The following is a 17,958-nucleotide window of genomic DNA, read 5'->3' as shown; positions in this document are numbered from 1 at the left end:
GCTCCATAAATACAGATGAAGAACTTTTGTGTAAGAGCAAGAACAGAAATATCCACAAATGCCTTGACCTCAATTTAATATATATCTCATCACCTCACTGCTAAATCTAGTTCTTTAGCCTTGTCTTGTACATGGTGAAAGAAAGGCCATAAAACTGCTTTTGAGATTAAATAATAAACACTGGTTCTGCAGCAAAGCTTTTACAAGCTTCTCAGTTATAGAAAAAAACATGACAGAGGGGTCAGGGGAGTGAACATGGCATGTTTGTGTGTGTGTTTTCACGCAGCAGACCACATGGTCAGCCCAGTGGATAAGGACGCTGCTGAGAGATAATTAATGAGAGACAAATGAATGGGAATGCTATTTGTTCCCAGATAAGTGAGTTAACCAGTACAGCAGATGGTAAATTGAAGGTGTCCTATAGAGAAAAGAATGAGTACAGATGCATGACTGCCATTTTTAACTACATTATATATCCTTTTGTCCTTATATGTGTTCAAATGCACACAGCTATTTAATATTGCATGCTGAGTACATAGAGAGTATGACATGTAGAGTCTGTCTTCTCTACACTTTCTCTTTGAAGTCCCATGTCAGCAGGACAACCTACAACTTTTCAATGACTCTGCACCAATGTGGTCAACATTTGTTACTGTACAATTTAAGTTATTCCCACTCTGATCTGGCCATCTTTCCCCATTCCCTTATCTTGCTCTCTCAGTTCTTCCTACTGCCTTGCTCATTCACCCTCTCCAAATCTCCCTCACTAGTAGGAGAACAGCAGTCAGCCCCGGGGAGATGGGGGGTGGAGAAGGGTAAGAGAGGAGAAAGTGGGGAGGCTGCAGGCAATCACTGGCCACTGAGAGGAGAGATGAAGAGAGTGAGATAGGAGAGAGGAAAGGGGGAGTTAAATGAAATTGCCAACACATTAAGCACACCCTGTTACCCAGTGACTGCACGTGCAGGGTAAAGAGGAGTGGGGGCTGCTGACTGACAGCGGTGCAATGAATGTCTTTAGTAGCTAAGGAAAACTGATCCAATTACATGGGGGTTCCCTGGATTTTCCCTGATGTGAGGCAGACATATAAAGACATGATCTTGGATAGGTAGAAATAACCTGTCCTGGTAAGCTGAGGGGAAGTGAAGGACTCAAACTAGGACGGTCAGATTCCCCGTCAACCCAACGGCTGGGGTCTTCTGGTGTGGGGTTGTGTTTGCTTTTCTGTAGGACTGGACAAAGAAATGACCAGAGCCACGCTGCAGGGTTCCTGCAAACCAATATAAACCAGACCGAAGGGGAGAAGACTGTATGGTCAGTGTCTGCCTTCACCATTTACCACCTGAGAAACACAGACACCCACAAGCGTATGCATACTACCTCCTCTGCCATTTATCCACTGTTCATGTGGGATACACACATATACGCAAAACAGGGTCATGAAGGCGGGCTGTGCGGAGAGTGGGGTTGACAGCTTAGCGTCTCCTGGTGCAGCAGAGATGAATGGGCGGGCTGAAAACTGCCTTCATTCATAATGGAATACGGCAACAAAGCAGCTTCATCCCCAGGTGTCTCTGGGACTACAAGAGCCGGAGAACAGACAAAGAAAGGAAAGCAGGCAGAGAGACTACAGGACAGAACGGGAGGCCTGTGCACGCAGCACAAAGGCTGATACACGCTAGAAAAAAGTCCTACGTCTACCATAAAAATATTTTCCTGATTTATTGCCCCAGGTGTTACCCAAATAAAGCTTAGAAGGACAGAGAGAGCAACACCATAATACTGCTAGTATTGTAGGAAAGCTGGAATGGCCTGGAAATGTCAGAACAAACATTGCTTACTTTATCACACTTTTAAAGACCTCGCTGTTCCATCTAGCTTTTAAAAGGGAGGACTTAAGGTCCTGTAAACAAGAGTGGACTGAATATGAAGAAGTGAGGAAGGACAAAAAAGGATTTAAAAAAGAGACCGCAGTGACGAGGTTAGAGCCACTGGATAGAGGGGAAACTAAAAATGTTGTATGGAGCATATTGTTTGCTTTATCTTATACAAAAGACACATACACGTCCTCCAAACCATGGTGATAAAGCTGATGATCAGCAGCACAGAAAGTAGAAGCGTGGGCGTGAGGGGGAGGAAGCACAGGCACATGACAGAGAGAGAGACGGAGTGAACACCATCAGCATCAGAAAAAAGAGGAGGGACTGTGCAAGAGAAAATTCTGTCTGAGTGTGTGTCTCTGCATGTCTGCAGGTCTCTCTCTGTGTGTAATCATAACAAAGTGCTCATTCTTAGCAACTGTGAAAGCCACAAATAGCAAGAACCACCTACTGGCACAACGCTACATGAATAGCCGTGCCAGAATATAATACTGGAACAGAAAACACACATATTCAATCTTTCAAAATGGAGCAGTCAATACCAACATTCACTGCTTACGCAATTAGGTATAAAATGAAGTAACACAGCCAAATGTTGTATATATCAAGTTAAATATAGCTTACACACTGTATTGGTGGGTTCCCAAACTAAGTGGCCCTAATTCTACACAGACAGCAGAAAAAGCTCAGGGTCTTTTCAAGTAGTTGCTTATAAGATTAAGCTGCTGCATGAGCCCACTGGGCAACTGCACGAGTTCTGCACACTGTGGGTCTGCAAGGTAAGCCTTGCTCAGGTTATACAACCAATCAGCACAGATGCTCTCTCCAGTAACCCTGCTTTTTTAGGAGACTGGCTTCACAACATTGCAGTTCAGCCTGTACTGTAATTCTAGTCAACCACATCAATCACATTTTTATGGGCCTGTCATTTGCCTCTGGAGAAACTTGCATAGGATAGGGTTAGCTGGTTCACCTTAGGACACGTTTCTATAGGAGTTGCTGGTTCTAGTCTATGATCGGCTGTGAAATTCAAAACGCTGTGTCACAAATATACCGTCAAGGCCACCCGTGTTCTGACTGCTAATGGCACATGTTAAACTGCTTTCCCAATCAACCTTTTCAATCAGCCATTAGAATATTTATTGGCTGGATGAAAATCACTTTCACACATTTAAAGCTTTAACAGATTTTGTGGGTTGAGGGCTACAGGATTACTCACCACTTCCACCCACACCACTTGACTGAAGGGCTTGTCCTCTCACTTACAGTATGTGCTTCTTAAACCAGCTTGTTAGCACACTTGAGCTTGTGTATCATTTTCACTGCACCCTTATATCGGGAAGTAACTGCGCTGACCTGCAATATTATAGCCCTGCTTAAGAGATACTGTATGTTAGATATTATTAATGCAAACTCAACACTTTGTGCTGCTCCTTCTCATCAAACGTTTTCCCATCAGCTACTGCGAGGCATTTATTGTGAAGCAGCTACTGGAAGTGATGACTTGGTTACCAAGGGCGCTGACCATGGTTGCCAGTGACGTACAGGTATCACAATCATATCGACATTTCGATACAACTCTCTCCCATCTTGTTCTTTTCTGCGTTACAAAAGAAGCTCAGAATCTGATACGAGTAGCAATTATTCTGATCAATTAATTCCAGTCTGTTTGTGTGAGGCCATGTGAGGGGAACAGACTAACTGAAACTAACCTACTCTGACACGGGACACGGTCTTAGACACGCAAAATGTATTTTGGTTTGTAAGAAAGATGTCAGTCGAACACAGGGTGGTAAACCAAAAAGGAAATAAAGCAACAGAATGCACAAATGAGACTTAATGCATTTTTCCCTGTGGGTATTTGTGACATTTGCAAAATAAGATAGACACTGAGCAGCAGCTACTCTCTTCAAATTATATTTGACAAAATAATGATTTATATTCAATTTTGCATCAAAGGAAGTATAAATTCTAAGGAAAGCCTCATAGGCAATTCAATAATTCAAGACTGGAGTGAAAACTGCCTGTGCATCGTAGCGTTACATTTATTCCAAAGAGGAAGTGAAGAGTGCAGGGCAGTGGCCCAATAGCTGAGTTGTAAAGAAGGCTTTCTACATGTCTGCACGGAGAAATGCTGTACAGTATCCTGTTAGATGAGATGGTGTCAAGCATGGAGTAACCATTTTTGCATCAGAAGCAGAGAGCAGGAGACAATGAGATGGATAACCTTCAATTCTCTGTTGGAAAAAGGACATTTTCACTGTGTTACCCAGGCAACAGCAGAACCAGGACTTTTGAAAAGCTCCAGTAACCTGTTTACTTCTCTTCTCGCCTCAAAATCAGTCTGTTAGTCACATGCAGATGCACTTTGTGGCCTTGATTTTGGGCAAGGAGAATTTCTCACGTCCTTCTAATGCTGTTGTAAAATACCTGGATTTACAAGACAGCTCAAAACATTGTAACTTTAGAAGCGCTGCCTAAGGCTAAAAACAAAAAAAAGCAGTAATTGTGTTGTTATTACCTGCCTAAAAAATAAGATACTCCTAACCTCTTCTTAAACCCCCACATTCTCTCCCTCTCACGTCTCCATACCTCCCTTCTTTTCCCTCCATCTCCATGTTAGGATTTCCCCAGGGTTCCCCTCAGTACCCGGGTCGGTAGAGGCTCTGGCAGTGCAAGCTGCTAACTCAGCTGGAGGTACATCACTGATCCACTCTGATGCTAAGCTCAGCTCTTCTGCATCCTCACTGCTTTAACTATTTTCCCTGAGAAAACAACAATCAGGCTGATGACCAACCTGGTAACTGTCTGGCAGAATGACAAGCATTTGATCTCCATGCAGTGGTTGAATAGAGGAATAACTCTGTGACCTTTCTATGACAAGCAGATGATTGTCTTCTCCCTGCATATAATAGGGAAGTTGTGGGGCTTTGCTGTAGATAGGATATACAGCAAGCAAAATAACACAGAAGAGACACAAATAACAGAATCAGAGAGATGTGAATCGTGTGAGCTTTTCTATATGCACAGTGGAAACAGCACTATTTTCATTCCAGTGCCACAGGAATGGTGAAAAGCCCCACCCACTCTTAGATCAATACCCTGGAGAAAACAGTTAGACTCTGTTACACACATTAGTCAAATAATTTAATATAGCAAAAGCTCAAAATGTGACTACTTTTAAATACCTTAAGAGCAACATAATGGAGCACCATTATAGTGAGGCAGACACATTCACATGCCTCATACAAGCTGCCAGTGGGTCATGAGATTCCACCGCAGTAAAAAAGCCTCACACGATTCTACTCACAGAGACTCATCTATGAAAATACAATTTGAATCTGCATTTGTGAGTCTGTCCACAGAAGATATTTTGCATGCATGAGGGGAGGCAGCAGTGTTGTATGTGCTTTGCATACTGCCTGTGTGTGTGTGTGTGTGTGTGTGTGTGTGAAAAAGCATGGTACAATGACGTAAACTTTACAAGCACAAAAGTGGTTAGCAACAGCTTAGTACATGTTTTTCCTAAGCAAAATGGGGATGCTGCTGCAACTGCTGCAGCTACTGCAGTATTTGATGTTGGCTCTGACCTCTGCAACAAGCAGTGAGGAACAAGTTAGTTCTAATTTGGCTTTCCCAGACAGCTATGGCAACACTGTCCTGACAACGAGACAGAGAATGTAAATACATACTTTTAGTTAAACTGGTCCTGAATCCTGTCCTCCACAATAGCTCTCTGATCGCAAAGCCAAAGCCCATTGAAGACCGTCTCCATGGAAATGCATCCTCCAACAAAGTCTCTTCTCCACCATCTCCTTAAACCTATTTATAGAATGGTGGAGCACTAGCTAGCTGGCAAAGGATGAGTAACAGTATAGTGAGAATGGAAATGTCTAGTATCTCCACCTCTCTGTGCTGCCTGGCTTTTTTGCTCACAGCTTCAATTCAAATCAAAGGCTTTGAACAAGCGTTCACACAAACAGCTGACTGACAATCTCCAGCCTCACAAGAGAAAGCAGGTTTCGTGTGTGAAGTTATGAGAGGCTTGTGTGTTTGTTTCAAGCTGATGCAAGGTCTGCAGAGTATGCGCCACACATCCATGCCAGACAGCAGTGTGAAGAGTGGGCAGCTGGGTCATCGCTAACCTTCTCTGGCAAAAGGTCGTGGGACTCTGCAGTCCGTTGCCTTTTGACCTCAGTGTGTGGAATGAGGATGAAGGAACCACAGGCATTTTTGAGGTCAACAGCTTCTTCCTCAATATCCATCAATAAAGGAGTGTGTATGCACAGGCACATAATTGAATAATTAAAGATCGATATTTTCTTAATGCTCTCACAAGTCTGTCATACAAAGCTATAGCACACCTGCAACACAGTCCCGGCCTATTAAGTGAGCAACCAAAAGACTTCAGTCTGAAAACACTGTCAGAGCTCAAGGGAAAAGTTCTTCCCGACAATGCTGATAGTGCTAATTAGCATAAGCCTACATGAATGTCATGCTTATTACCACACTGCAGTTGCACCATAAAGATGAGCTCCTACAAACAGCGTGGTGTTAACTCAATGACCGAGAACAACAATTATGGCTGTCGGATTTCATTAACAAAGACACTTAGTCTCAATGACCGCTAATGAGACCACGAGTCGCCATCGTTTTACTCAAACACTATATATCTGTAGTGCTGCTGTTGTTATTGGACATCCCTCCTTAAACTGATGTCCTGATACCGCTGTGAGTGAAGTGCTCTTCTAATCCAGAAAACAAAAGAATTTCAAAATCTTCCGTGTCGGACCGTCACGTCAGAGACCTCATCAACAAAGGATTATTGCACCAGAGCTATTTACATAAGCAATTTACTTACTGCCCTGCTTCCCAGAGGTGCCTTTGAGCAGAGACAAGATTGTATCTCTCACACATCAGCCTCTCTAAGTCCTCACTGACTTTCACGTACAGGAAGGCAGAACACCGAGGCACAGGACAGTGTTTTAGAACAGGCCATGATGGATTGGCCCGTTGTTAAGTTGGGTCAAATGACAATATCAATTTGTCAACCAAGAGAGATTTTTCTACAGTTTGCAATAGGTAACGACCCCTTTAACACACTATCTCTGGTTGTTTTGTGGTCAATGTGACAAACCAAAGGTCAGGATTTACATTTACACTATGTAACTGCACTACATGCAAAATACCTTGATTTTTTAGATTTTCAAGTGACTCCATAGAAAAAATTGACATCATTTACACTATTACAATATATATGATCAATATCACATAATACCATGATAGGAGACGTTATCCATATTACACAGTGGCCCCTCTATTGTAGAGTTGTTGACATTTTGTCACTCAACCAATGAGCCATTCATCAGTTTTCAATTCAGCAACAGTCCAGAGGATAGTTTGATTTCAGTGAGTAAACTCATTATATAGGCCAACTGTACAGCCATATAGCAATTGTAGTATATGTGTAAATTGGACACTATGTATTATTTAGCGCACATCATAGCTGTTAGTGTCAAAAAAGGAATAAGATTAAGTCGCACAGTGTATGTGAATTGAAAAGCTCAATCGAATACACAGTAGTCAACAGTTATACTACATTACGTTCCTCCTATATAAGGCCCTAACTGCGATATGATAATTTGACCGTATTTCCCAGGTCTCACAACAGTTGCACAATACCCGTCTAATAGGATTATCTGGTCAAAACCTCCAGTCCTCACAGAAATATAGAATACCATTAAAACGAGGGGTTAGTGTGAATGAGGCTTCAAAGTGCTGAGGCAGCAAAAAAAAAAGACAGCCTTAATCCCCACCACCACCACTTTACCGCATATCTGACCCTTTCCCATCTCCTTTTATGGCCATACACGGCTGTTTCGTACAGCTCAGCTCTATGAAACAGGCATGCTTATTCCAGGTGTGTCTCTAGCCATTGATCCACTTGTGCTAATACAAGAGTTAATTAAAAGAGGTAAGGCTCAAAGCTCAGATCCCTGATTCATTTAAAACTAGTAGTTAAGTAGTCAGAGGAGACAGGCTTCCCTATCAACAGGAGATCTATTAGAAAAAAATATATACATGCATACCAAAAAAACATTCGCTTGACTTATAATTGAGCTTGTCGTGAGCCATTTGTCTGGTCTCTCTGGTCCACCTAATCATCACAAAAAAAACAATGGGACTTGAGGGCTTAGAGTCCATTGCTGGACAGAGGTGTGCACCTTTGTTTGTTTTCTCCATGGTGAATCCCCTGTGTGTGCTTGTGTCTACCATGGCACTGCTGCAATCTGGGTAATTACAGTGCAAACAAGCTGGGCGCCAGGCCGAACAGAGTCTTGCTCATTGACTCCCTGGATGTGCTCAGAGTCTGATCAATCGCCGTTCTTGACTTCTGGTTGTGAAATGAGGTTGTCACAAGCATCATTCAGAAAGCACAGACAGCTCCTTTCAGGCAGATAGCAGGCTGGTATTGTAAAAGCGAAGTGGGACAAAACAGAGACAGTGAAGTTTGATGAGTCTGCATAAATGGGCTTTGAAGCAGCTGAGAGACAGCAGAGCCTGTTTCACTCTAACATACTGTGCTGTTTGTGGGGGGCAGACATCCCTTTTCCTGTCATGACCTTTCAGACCACATGTTGTCTCTGAGCAGCTGCCAGGCAACAACTTGTTTCTGAGATACAGAGTTATATCATGTTTTAAAAGGACCCCTCCATCTGAACACTTAAAAACGAGACAGCTTCCTTAAGCCCAGCAAGATGATTGAGGCTATCAAAACCCATGACATCATAAAAGAGCGACTTAACACACCCAGCTGTCAGATCATTCTACACCAGCATGTTTCATTCATTGTCAGCCATTTTTATGCCTTGATATTGCATCTGGCCACAAGCCACAATTCACAGAACCCTAGTTATATACGTAACTGTTGTTTTAATGTCTATACCAGGCAGTAAGAGCTTGAGTTTCACTCACACAACTGACTGAAAGTTACTCTTTAAAGGTAAACTGTGGATTTGTCCTGTAAACTAATACATTTATGTTTACATTCAAATCTAATGTGTGTTTTCATTTTATTATTGTTATATTTTACCATGTTTGTTAGCTAGCAGTCTTGGGGCGTTAAAACTGCTGAACTGTGAAATAGCATGAAACCCTACCTAAGAAAATCTCTGCAGGGTAACTCCTTTTAGAAACTGTTAAATAATACACCATTATGCTACTGAATCCATATCAACTAGTATACATTTTAGTATCTGCTACTTTTAGATTTGCTTTGATCAGGAGAAAGTCTAATGACAAGTTACATTTCTGCTAAAATACCCTTTAAAAAGGAACCACGTCAAATCTGCAGGAGTCTTTTATTTGCTCTTGTCACAAGCGTGGGTTTAACATGTATGCAAGCGTAAACAAACTCTATTTTGACGTCTGTAACGAATGCCATTGCAAGCACCCAGCGTAAATAGGACCAAAGTGAACCGATGCTAAAATGAACAAGGAACGGCAGCCGCCCCTTGCATCCCGCCTCACTAAGCCACCGGAGAGAGCGAATATCCTCTCAAGTCGACACAACCCCCAACAGCCAGGACCTCAACACAAACCGGATGATGTCACAGCTCTCGCATACATTCCTGTTTAAGCATGACCAGCAAAGCCCTCATTTCCCGGTAACTTAAATGTTTCCACCACGCAGATCACAACTCCAAAATACATGCAGAGCCGCCTCAGCCGTCCTCTGCACCTCACAGATCAACCAGCTTTATCGGGGGAGACATCTGCGGCCCGTACTCTCAACCGATCACCGGACAAAAAGCTGTAACGGAACTTGAAAATTCAAGGCCTCTGTCCATAATAGCCCCCAGTGCACGATCCAGAACAACAGCAAGGACTACTATTGTGTGTGTGTGTGTGTGTGTGTGTGTGTGTGTGTGGGAGGGGGCATCCAAGCGATTAGAGAACAATTAGCATGTTTAAGTTTGCAGGGATCCCCCTTTGAAAGTGAACTGTTTAGTAATTTGTGCGCTTTATTTGCCTTTCAACATTTGTCTCCAACATCTGCAATGAATGTTGTATTCTATTTTGGTCAAACTATATATAACTATAATAGAACATAATGGTTTGCTTAAATGCCCAGTAATGTTATATTCCTCCTACGAGTTTCTAACCGACTTGTATGCATACATAAATAATTTACAGAGCTATTATACTCAAATCAGTTGTCAGGGATCTCAAATGCTCCTGCTTTACCATCATACATGATAGATCTCATTTAGATGTATGCTTCTAAAAGCCGTACTCATTATATTTTGGTGGGTGCTGATATTCACAGCTATTCTGAAGTTGGCAGTAGGAGTTTAACAAAGTAAAATAAAATAAAGTTGATTGACCTTTTTTTTTTATGTATTTGTCTTATTTTGCTGGAAACAGGGTAATGGTCTTCTGAGTAAAAACTCCAATTTAGAAGCAAATTGTGTTGTGGTTAGACGGTTGCAATAATCCTTTCGGTTCTGCTGGCAGTGAGATGCGAAAAGCTATAATGAGAGGCAGGCCTTCTCACCCAGTTTCTCTTCAGTGAAAGAGGTGAGCCTGAGGCCGAGGGAATCCTCACATCACACAGTCCCAACATTCCTCTGAACAACTTCCCAGCCATTAATCCATCAGTAAAACAAGACTCATTCATACATAATGCTACCAATTCCAATTATGAACTGCCTCACTGTTGACAGCTAAGCCAGTTTCCTCTCTCCTGCTTGCCTGACTTACAGTGATGATTCTCCTCTGGCTGCCCTGCCCTGATATGATTGTTTCTTGCTTGTCATCGCTCAATTGTAAATTATGGAATCCGTCAGATTCAATATACCATATTGTTTTCAATTCAATAAAGCAGCACAATGTAGATAAGTGGGAGCATGGGTGAAATATTGGGCAGAATGGGTTCAGAGAATGGAGCTCTATCATGGGGCTGATATGACAAGTTGTACATACTATAATCTGTTTTTACATTTATTAAGATACAAAGTCTATCTAATCTTGACTGCTTTGAAAGAGAGTCAGGTTAGACTGGAAATATTGCCAGCCTGCTGGAGATAGCATTCACAAGTTGTAAATGACACGCCTATTCATCAAAAGCCTAATTGTCACTTCCCACTGTCAATGTTCCTGCGCTCTCCGTGGCATCCGTCCTAATCTGTCCACTTGTATTAATTCACTATGAACTTGTATAAACAATCAATATTTCTTGAAGGAAAAGTCAACCTCACCCCCCTTCTTGCTAATTAGCTGCATATTGGAGAGTCTTGGTATTTTACAGGGCAAAGTTCAATCGAATTGAACAAAGCAAACAAGGTGGGGTCAGACAGGAAGCAAATGCATCTCGTCTTCTTTTCTCAATGAAACCAGTGAGGAGAGAATTTTGGTGTGACAGCACCTTGAGAGGACCTTCAACTAAAGAAAGGTAGACAACCACACATGAGTACACTCAGGTAAAATACTGGCATACCCACATCACGGCCATTTGCAATTAAGGCCGTCCTATTTTTAAGGTTCTCTGGCCTGCGGATATAACTGACCCCCTCATATTGTTCCTCCATTGTACTTTTGTAGCTCCTGTGTAATTTTCAACTGGCCAAGGTTTTATGCAAATCAAGGAATGTAATAATGAATAAAACATTATTTTCGAGTCCAAAGAAGCCCATCAAAACACAAATACGGTAGTACAGTATCTAAATTGCAGAACTACTACTCAGAAGTATGAAACTGCCATTGTCATGCTGGTTTAGGTGGAGGAGGCAAACTGGTCTGGACCCAGTGGACCACAAAAAATGACAGCAGACCACCTCAATCTGGAAATGCTTTCACATTAACTGTCACATATTCTTTGACAGATTTGGGCATGCCTGACCTTCATACTACCTAGATCTTCCCAGTCTAATTTACACTGCTCATTTGGACCCAGCATTGCCACAGATTAGTTCTGCTGTCAGAATAATGAGCCCAATCCTAGATCTAATAGCATGAAAGGCTGGGCCGCCGATGACCTTCATAGGTTGTAACAGCTGCCTCACCTGCCCTCCTGGCAAGGGATGCCACCAACCCGACCGTCCCAGAGATGAGAGGGTGTAACCAAGCGTTGCCTCCATCCATCATCACATTACACACGTTGGCCTAGTTTAATGTCCTTTTCAGACTTGACTGGAGACACACTGGGCCACATGGAAACATGGGAAGCATCTAATTAGTCTATGCCAACAACATAGGTTTGCCAGTCATTTACTTCTTCAAGGGTGAAATCCCTTCTAGAGTACTAATGAGGACTGGGGCCATCACAATAGTCTCATCCATTACAATACTACAGCATCCCCATAATAAACACCAGATTACAGAAGCATGCGGCCCCTCAGTCTAGTAAGGAGCTGAAGCATTAAAATAATAACTACACTGTATACAAACAAGGAATGGGGGTTGGGACACTTGAGTAAGTGTCTGATACTAAATGTTTTCATCTTCCAGGAAAGTTCTTTTGACCACAGGGCAAGCAGCTGGTGAGCGTGAGAAAGGTCACTGTGCTTAGCAGGTGCTGTAATGTGATGGACTGAGAGAGCACGGGGGAAATTAGCAGAAGAAAGCACAGGGGAAACAGGACACGCACCAGCATATGTCTGGAGATCTAGCCAAGCTCAAGAGGGAAAAGCAAAGAGTTTTTCTTCTCCCTATGACCGTGAAATAACTGAAATGCATGTTTTTTTATCGTGCAGTCATATGACAAACTACACAGCTGTTCATAGGGCATGTGTAAGTACCTGCAGTAGAAGCGGTTTTGCACGCTGTTCTATGAGGGGTACCTGCAGCAGTACTTGAAGCAATTAACAAAAACATTAAAACATCAAGAAGTGCCATGAGATGTTGTAATGTGGTTTTCACTATACAATACCCAACAAATGCAGTATAATGACCCACTTTAGTCAATGAGATGTTGAAATATTGTAAGAATGTTAGCTCTTCAGTCTCTTCAGGCTTATATTTGAACTGCCTATTTCACCAAGAACTATGTCAACACTGAGCTCTGATGAATCTGACTCTCAGATACTCAGGCTTTGGCTCAACCAGCTCACAGACCTGTCAACCTAATTGTAATGGAAACAGTGAGAAGGATGATGGAGACTGTAGAAAATGGTAAAAAAAAAAAAGGGGCTGCAGCTGAACAAATGCACCAATGCACACAACGCCTGCCAGGTCAGCCATACAGCTCCCAGACCATAGCAGACACTGGAAATTACTCTGGTTACTGCTGGCCAGGGTGATCGCCACTTGAGCTGACAGGAGCTCTGTCAGAAACAAAGCCATCCGCATTTCATCACTGTACCAAGCTGACAACACACACTCTGTTATTTTGTTAAATGGTGAGGTGCTCTGTGACACTTTTACTACACTGCCATGAGATGCCAGCAAAGGCACTGAAACATGAGTCTCACAGGAAAAAAATGAGACCACATATGGTGTCAAGATCTCGAGTCACAACTTTTAAAATAGTGCTATAGCAGTAGTTATAGCGGAACAATATGATTGTGTGCTTCACATACCAGCCAAATTGTTCCAAAACAATTATCTCAAAAGAATATTGTTTTGTTTGATAGTAAATGTCAAGTAAATGCAAATTAAAACAATTTTCTGTATTTGCTGCACATCTGCATTTGTTTTTCCACTGTTTTTAAATTAGAGTGATATTATTCAGTTCAGCACTAATATCTTTCAGTATCTTGTGTTGCTCCTTTGATGATCAAATGATTAATTGCTGTTTGTTCATCCATCCATCCATCTCTAGCTTACCTTTTACCCTGATCCCCTGCCCACACACAAACAAATGAGAGCAAACAGCAGTACTAAAAAGGGTCACGCCGCTTTACTAACACAACAAAGGATATACTGGTGTAGCAACATGGCCTCATTTCTGGAACACAAAAATCACAAACACATAGGGGTCGCAGCTTGTGACAAATTCAAGGTTTTACTGGGTACTGAAGTCCTCTACAAGGGCAAATTCATCAAGGTAAATGCAGTCATTCTGTAGCTTGACACTGGTCTAACTAAGATAGGTTGCCACTGAAGCAGAGTGCCTGGCCTGCCCGCTTGCCCGGTGACACAAGATTGGTTGTCTGTCTATTTCCTGTTCATTGCTCTACAGCCTGCTACCTAAAACTAATTCAAACACTGAAGAAGAGGGCAGCCAGTAGTGGACTTGTTTGATTTAGTGGGGATATATATAAAAAATGGCTTAATGCTGAGTTACACTGTATTGTTTCTGAATGATTATCGGTCCGAGACCAGACTTAAGCAAACAAATGTGCAAATTGTTTCATTGAACCTTTTTTGATATGAATATTTAATATTGTTACATTGCTGATCTGGGTTTATTATTTGACAACTTAATAGCTCTCAGCCCTGAAACAGGTTCCTCTTTTATGCAATCCTAGCCTAAATTTCTTAATTTTTGAGGTTCATAAAGTACTTAATAAAGCATTTTTTAAAGCTAGTCTGGTATAGGTAGCACTTTACCAGAGCCAGTTTATACTGTATGCTAATGTGGAAAGTGGAAAGACCAGCAGCAGCAACGGTGGTAACAAATCAAACAAATCAAACAAATCAATGATTTTTTAAACCATACCTTCGAATGACTGAAATTCTATCATATTACTTCACCTCACATTACCTAGCAAGAGTCTATGAAACCCCCCGGGAAAACTTAGATCAATTTTCTCACCCACTAAAGAAAACCCTCCAAACTGCACATCATGCCCATTAAAATTGCCTCAGTGTACAGATAGTAATCAAATATCAATGAAAAGATGGAACAGTACAGCCGCGCTGACCAGAGATTATTGAGATTTCCTCTCCAGCAGGAGTACCAGACATGATATGATAAGATCTGAGAAGAGAAAGCCAATAAAAGCTTCAACACAAAAATGCCATCCATTATTTTCCACACAGAAAAGGGCCATACACCTGTCAATCATGTCAAAGTGGAGGATAAAACCGTTAATTAGCCTTTACAAAATGGCAGCTAATGTGACAGTCCATTCATCATTTCATGTCAAAATGTTTGGGCCTCCATACAATATACTGGTTTCCACTCTCAATTATACGTGTAAATATGAGATTGTGAATGGAGTAAGAAACCAGTTAGTCCACAAAGGGCAGGACTACATTAATGAAACTGCCTGTGCGGTGGACAGGTTTATCAATCATTCAACCATCTTATCGCCTTTATAGCAGACCACAGCTACAAACTGACAGTCACTCTCTTATCGCACTAATCCGGATAACTTCAGCACTGAGCCCGTGAAGGCAGCGGGGATAAATTAGTTTACTCCTACACTGATTGGATTAAAAGCCAGGAGTGGGCCTCGACCCCCTGGCCCAAAAGACTACAGCCACCAACTGCTCAGCTTTGATGAGCACGTTGGCTTAAATGGAAATAAATAACTAAAGAAAACACTATTTGATTTTCTCTATACTTCTAGACATGGCCTATGGAAATATTAACTTAACCTGCTAACCCTAACCCAAATCCTAGTACAGAAAACCCCACTTCACCCTGTCATTTATAACCCTTTTACAAGGACTCTTTATTCACAATGACTCAACTCCCCTGTCACACTTCAGGACAGCAGCATTTTATATGACAGCTGACTCAATAGTAATTCGGCGCAGGTTAAATGTGAGCGTTGGAGCCCACAGTCTGCTTTGCATCCCCGGGGGGTTGACCCATCACGTCTGCACCGCGTTACAGAAGCAGCAGTCAGACCTGTTCTCTCTCTTTCTTCTCTTTTGAGGAACAATGCCCAGCTAAGAGACACTACATGCTTAATGACAACTCATAAGAACCTGTCCCACTGCAGCTTTATAGACACCACTGTGGAAAACAGAGTTCCCACGCTGCAGTGAAGGAGTCACAAATGAATACAGAAGCTTGGCTGTCACACTGTGACAGGCCCGAGTTAGGAACTGCAGCCGCAGCAACGCTCCAATGGACGAAGACACAATATGACAAGCAAACAAAACTACAACCTGAGCGGACTGAAATAAAATGAAAACTTATTAGGGCCAAGTCTGCCGAAACACAGTGAGCCGCAACTCCCTCTGTTAAATCACTTACGGTTCAAATAGATAGATAGATGGATATTTTATTTATCCAGAGGGAAATTCAAATAGGCATACTTATTTCAGAAGAGGGGAGAATATTACCTCTCCACGGGGGTAAATGTGCTCTATTGTAATAGTTCACAGTGGGCGACGGCACCAGGGGCCGGTGTGGAGATGTGGACCAAGCGAGTCTATTCTGACAGCTACTTAACCTCCAGACCGGTCTGTTTCACAGGAAGAAGAGCCTCATTTAATTTCACAAGGCCTGTGGCAAGTGTGCTAGTGTTTGTGTAAGGAAGGAGTGAGACAGAAAAAAAAACATGAGAGAGAGGGGGGAAGGTAATCGCAAGACAAATAGAGTAAAAAAAATTAAAAGAAAGACAGAAAAGGAGTAAGGCAAAGAGAAGAATCACAAAAAAAAAATCACAGTACTCCAAGCTACTGTGAAAGTAGCTCTCAAGCAGCCATGACTTCCTCATTCCTTCGTATTCAAATCCACCCTGTGCCTCACCTCCCTCCTCAGGCAGCCGCTGTGGAGGCTCAGACTTTCAGCAGAGGGAGTGGGTCACAAAGGCAAGAACAAGATGTGCAACTACTGCACTGTAGTGACAGCTTGGTAAACACAATTACCTTGCTGTTATTGTGAGCATTTTTTTGCGGCTGCAATCTTTTGCTACAGTGTCCGTGTAAAAAAAAAAAAAAGGGCCCACATCAGCTTGCAGGAAAACCCAGGATCTCCCAGCTGAATGGGGAAACACCCGCAGGGAGGGGAGAAACAGCAGGCTGGCTGGAGAGTCTGACATCATCCAAGTGTCCATGTCTCTGTGAAGTCTCATATGTGTGTGTGTGTGTGTGTATGAATAAACAGTGAGAGTTATCTGTCACACACACACACACAAACACACAAGCACAACTGTAGTTTTCTTCTCTAGCTCTGGGTTCATTATTCTGAGTTATTCTGCACCACCACCACACACACACACACACACACACTGCAGTTCACACAGCATGTAAGAAGCAGAGAGATGGTGGGGAACCATCGGTCATGGACTGTCAACCAAAACCTTCAGGAAAAGCTGCTGCAGCCCGTTAAAGCTGCTCACACCAAACATCCTTAATGCAACAAACATAAGACACCCATCCGCCGGCCGTCGGTGATGAAACCGATCCCAACATCTACTGCAGGAATATAGCTTCAAAACGGGATCGCATTCAAATCCACACACAGAATCAGAACAAACACTGGTTGGAGAGGGGGAAAATAATACGCCTGCAAAGTTGAAGGACGCGGGAGAAGACATATGAGGCATTGTGTGAAAGCAGGGCAGAGTGTCTGAAGGGCTGGGTACAGTAAACGGCGGGGCAGTGTCAGCAGTGGGGTGTTAATGGGCTTCAGCAAGCGCTCCAAAAAAAAAAAAAAACTGCATTGCCTCTGTCAAAAGCTCCACGTCCCACTGTGGATTAAAATAACCACACGGCACCGGGTCGGCATACACATTCATGACTCATCTTGTGCCTCACCTCTCCGTGAAAAGACATGAACGGAAAATCTTGAGGCTAGTTAGCTTTACTTCCTTAGCCAGCCCAGCCGCCACCACCACCGCTGCTTTTCTCTCCGGGTCCAGCCTGCCTGCCCCCCGGTCCCACACCTCTCCCCTTGTGCGCACACAGATGTCCTGGGACTTACCGGTCTTATGTGCTGATGATGTCGCTGTGAAGAGACAACAAGTGCGGGGAGGCTGCCGGCCACCGCTCCGCTGCTCCGGGACAACAGGAGTACTGATCTGCACACTTTCGCAGCCATCTCTGTAGTGAACCCTCGCCGAGAAGGAGACTGCTGCGGGCGGACCGAGACGCACCGAAGGGAAGAGGGGCGGGTGGTGGGCGGGTTTGCGGGGCTGGACTACGGCGCATACACATGCCCAGTGTTGCACCAGCATG

At 43.0% G+C, this 17,958-nt stretch overlaps 1 protein-coding gene across 2 annotated transcripts in view; it reads right to left on the bottom strand.

The window, feature by feature from the left end:
• mcu (mitochondrial calcium uniporter) overlaps positions 1-17,868 on the bottom strand; it is a 52,212-nt gene extending 34,344 nt beyond the window's left edge. The window contains exon 1 of one of the 2 annotated variants that reach the window (XM_035663055.1): positions 17,705-17,868. In XM_035663055.1, coding sequence (XP_035518948.1) covers positions 17,705-17,821 — 117 coding nt within the window. In that variant the 5' untranslated portion in view covers positions 17,822-17,868. The remainder of the gene's footprint in view (positions 1-17,704) is intronic. The other variant, XM_035663054.1, reaches the window with a different exon arrangement.
• Between the last annotated feature and the right edge of the window lie 90 nt (positions 17,869-17,958).

The sequence above is a fragment of the Morone saxatilis genome, unplaced genomic scaffold, assembly GCF_004916995.1.
Source record: "Morone saxatilis isolate NCDOM2014 unplaced genomic scaffold, NCSU_SB_2.0 Contig19, whole genome shotgun sequence".
In the NCBI taxonomy this organism is placed as follows: domain Eukaryota; kingdom Metazoa; phylum Chordata; class Actinopteri; family Moronidae; genus Morone; species Morone saxatilis.
This window is presented reverse-complemented; position numbering and strand designations above follow the sequence as displayed.